This window comes from Hordeum vulgare, chromosome 3H (assembly GCF_904849725.1).
Source record: "Hordeum vulgare subsp. vulgare chromosome 3H, MorexV3_pseudomolecules_assembly, whole genome shotgun sequence".
Lineage (NCBI taxonomy): Eukaryota > Viridiplantae > Streptophyta > Magnoliopsida > Poales > Poaceae > Hordeum > Hordeum vulgare.
The window spans coordinates 67,502,754-67,506,724 of NC_058520.1; the positions used below are offsets into that span (position 1 = coordinate 67,502,754).

General features: G+C 50.0%; 1 protein-coding gene across 1 annotated transcript; it reads right to left on the minus strand.

The window, feature by feature from the left end:
• Nucleotides 1–695: 695 nt before the first annotated feature.
• LOC123439537 (aspartic proteinase CDR1-like) lies at nt 696–2,144 on the minus strand. The gene has a single exon (XM_045116241.1). It carries the CDS (start codon nt 2,142–2,144, stop codon nt 696–698), a length of 1,449 nt encoding a protein of 482 aa, XP_044972176.1.
• Nucleotides 2,145–3,971: the final 1,827 nt, after the last annotated feature.

Here is a 3,971-nt window from a genome sequence, read left to right on the forward strand (position 1 = left end):
CTTTTATCCCGCAAAAAAAGAGAGAAGAAGCTCCAAGCACACAAACCTTGGACACGTTTCATCCATTGTTCCACATTTCATATACTACACTAACAGTGGGAGACTCCAAATATTTATATCCTTCTTATAAGAAAGGACCAGTTGGACATCAAAAGAAAAATAGATATGATTTTGTTTGATCACCAAAGGAGTCATACAGTTTAATGATAAAGCTCTCGTTCTCTCCATCAGCTTGTCAAGCTGAATTTACTGGATTTTCTATTTTTTGCCGTTTTAGGAGAAAAATGCTTCGAGCGTGCTTTTCTTTATCCCGTATATGGATCACCCGTGATTGCTTTGAGATTCATGCTATTCTTTTTAGTTGTTAAAATTTATTTTGTTTTACAATGTTTTGGTTGGCTTGATTAGTTTGGTGATGCACCATGGTTCACAACGAAACATTATGATTCACTTTGGAACCAGAGGAAAACCTAATGTAACACTCTGGAACGTGATAAATTTTGACAACATATAAAAAGTAGCCTGAATCTCAAATTAAGTAACCATCAACGGTAGATTCCCCGTACGTGCATGCATGATAGAACCTCATTTCTCCTAATGTTTTACGGAGTACAGTATATATTTTGCAGATCCATGCGATCGCAAGCAAATAATACCCCCTCGTCTAAAAATACCAACTAATAATGATGATCAGATCAGATATACAAAGAGCCTGAGGGGGAGGGGGAGGGGGAGGGGGCTGCGGCGCAGTCTGCTGCGGCGAAGGTGACGGTGCCCTTGTCGAGGTCATAGCCGACGTGCATGTTCTGCTGCGCGATATTCCCGATGATGGACATAGGAGGAAACTGCCCAGACGGCACCACCACCGCCAAGCACAGGGTCCCCTCCTGCACCTCCAAGAACGTGTTCTCCGTCTTGAGCGTGACCGCCGCGCCGCCGCCCAGTTCCAGCGTCACGTCAGGGATCATCGCCGCAACCTGCCCCTCCCGTGCCCCGCTCACGTCGAAGCACAGTGGCAGGAGCTCTTCCGGCGACGGCACCCGCGGGAGCTTGACCCGCCCGGTTAGCTCTTTCACCAACGGGTCCACGAGCTCCTTCGCGAGGTACGTCAGCGTCGTGCCGGAGTCGACGATGACGGTGGACTGCTGCGGCGCCGCCAAGGTCTTGTTCCCGATCTTGACGGACCGGAGGTCGACGGTGTAGTAGGCCTTCACTTCGGATGGGATGAGCGGCGTCGTCGCCGCGCCCGGCTCCGTCACGGCCGCGCGGGGGCCGAAGTTGAGCACGGAGGAGGCGTTGATGGAGTAGGGCACGAGGCAGTAAGAGAACCTCCGGCCGAGCGATGTGTCTGCGCCTAACTGGTTGACGAGGGAGAGGTCGCCGCCGCCAAGTCCGACGAGGCCATCCCCGATGAACGAGCCGATCATGGTCGTGGAGCAGCCGAAGTTCACGTTGGCCACGCGCATCGTCCGATCGCCGCCGCGGGTGCCTTGGTCGTCGGCGAAGGTAAAGGTCTCTGTGGAGAGGAGGCCGCTCGTCTGGGAGCCGTCGCCGTACGAGTAGAGGTACCTGCACTTGGAGTCGGCGCAGGAGGCGTCGGGGAGCGCGCGGCATGCGGCCGTGCCGCAGCTCACGAGACCGAACGTCGTCGAATTGGCGGAGTTGAACTGGACGCCCGGCGGCGGAGCGGACACCGGCGCGGGGGCCGGAGCGGGCGCGTGCGCGTGTGCGTGACGGGTGGCCGCCAGACCAGGATCGCCGGCCCCGTTGCTACAGTTGAGCCAGACGAGGTCGCTGCCGGTGTCGGCGATGGCGAGCATGCGGGTGGGCGGCGTGCCCACGTTCACGGCCATCAGGTACTCGAAGGGCCTGGAGGTGAGCTCGGAGACGGCACCGTCAGCTGATGGTGCGTCGGCGCGGGCGTAGGAGCGCGAGAGCGCAGCAGCGCGCAATGTGGACCGGCGCGCGGCCTCGAGCACGCGGGCGTGCGCGCTGAGCGATGGGTCACGGTACGGCGACATGACGGAGTCACGGTGGATGAACTCCACGCTGAACCCATCGCCGCCGACGTACGCCGTGCACAAGAACACGTGCGCCATCAGGACGACGCCAACGAGAGCGCGGGATATCGTCGTCGTAGGCATTGTGTGCGAACTCAACTGCCGGTTTGCTTCTTGAATCTTGCCAATGGTGTGTTGCTGCTGCTGCTGCTGCTATGCAGAGTATTAATAGGGGAGTTGACGTAAGATGAAAATGGCAAGTTGATTAATGGGGAGACGAATGGGGCAAGTCGGTCTGTGATCCCGCCATCAGCCAGCTTCTTGCATTACTAATTACTAATTGTACCACCCTAAAAATTACTAGTACTAATTATACGTACGTGCTGCACCACGCATGGAATTCAGGGTACATTCGACTGCACCGGATTCAAAATGGCAATATTTTGGAACAGAATGTACGGTTAAATTGTTTTCGCTTCACAGTCCAAACACAACCGGAACTTGGTCGTCGTTTCATCCAGATGCAACCTTGATGCCAAACTTGACCAGCTTCACGTCTAGTATTTTTCAAACATCTGCTCCACCTGATGGTATTTCCACACTGAGAGATGGGTCGTACATTCAATCCCTAAAAAAAAACAAAGTCGTACTAGGTTGGACTCTAGGAGGCAAACACAGTGAGCCAGCAACAAGAGTCGGGGAGCTCCTATTCCGCGCGTTCGGTGTCGTGGAAGCCAACCGGCGCCCGCTGAACGCCAAGGGGGCTGGCCCATGTGGCGCCACTCGCCCCGTCCGAACGATCGCTCGCTCGCGCGACAGGTGTTTTGTACGATCGCGGTTCACCAATTGACTAGTCAACCGTTGATTTTAATAATAATAAAAATTCATAAAAATGAAAAAAGTTCACCAATTTAAAAAAAATCACCGTTATTAAAAAATCATCGATTTAAAAAAAAGTTCATTGAATTTGAATAGAGTTCACCGGTTTTGAAAAAAATTCATCGATTTTGGAAAAAAGTTCTTCGAATTTGCAAAAAAGTTCATCAAACCTGAAAAAAGTTCATCAATTCCAAAAAAGTTCATCGATTTTGTAAAAAATGTTCATTGAATATGAAAAAAGTTCACTGATTTCAAAAACAATTCATCAAACTTTAAAAAAGTTAATAAAACTAAAAAACTTCAAGAACTTTAGAAAAATGATCCACACATTTAAGAAAGTAAAGAAAAAACAACAAATCGAATAAAACATCGAAAAACTAGCAAACATGAAAAAACAGAAAAAGAGAATTAAATGGACGAAAGGAAAAAAATTGTCACGTATGTCGTGATGGTCTAGTGGTTACCGTGGTCTCAGCGAAGCATTAGGTCTTGTGTTCGATCTCCCAGCGTAGCATTTGTTTTTAAGCTTTAACACAGAAAATCGAAGCCAAGATGGCCAGCCCATGCGCGGAGCGGGGGTGTGCTATGCACGCGCCCGTTAGCAAAAATGCTGTAACGGGCGCCTACAGCCCTAAATAGGGAATGCCCAGCATCGTACCTTTGTTTTTCAAACAAAGTCGTACTCCGGCCTTAAGTAGTGAGCCGAGTGCAATATTTATAGCACTGAAAAAAAATTGTTATTGGACTCGACCCAAGTAGTAGAAGTTACAGAATCCATAAGAGTGCATCACGCTATCCTAAAAAAATTTGAAAACACATCACAGACTAGCAAGCGCCACCTGCCATCGTGCCAGGATCGTTGCAAATGAGGAGGAGGAGGAGGCCCTGACTACAAGAGACATGGTTGTGCGGCAGCACATGCGGCGCTGCGTATCCTGTATAGATTTGTTTGGCTGGTGGGATGTATCATCAATTGTCTGCTTAGGTTGTTTGCTAATATAAATTGTGTGATGTACATAGATCTTAAACAAATAAAAACAAAGAGTATGTTCCGGATGGTGAACTCGGCCAGTAATTTCCAGACAAACTGTG

Excerpts from the sequence above, each read along its gene's own strand:
- LOC123439537 (XM_045116241.1), bottom strand. The coding sequence starts at position 2,144 with ATGCCTACGACGACGATATCCCGCGCTCTCGTTGGCGTCGTCCTGATG.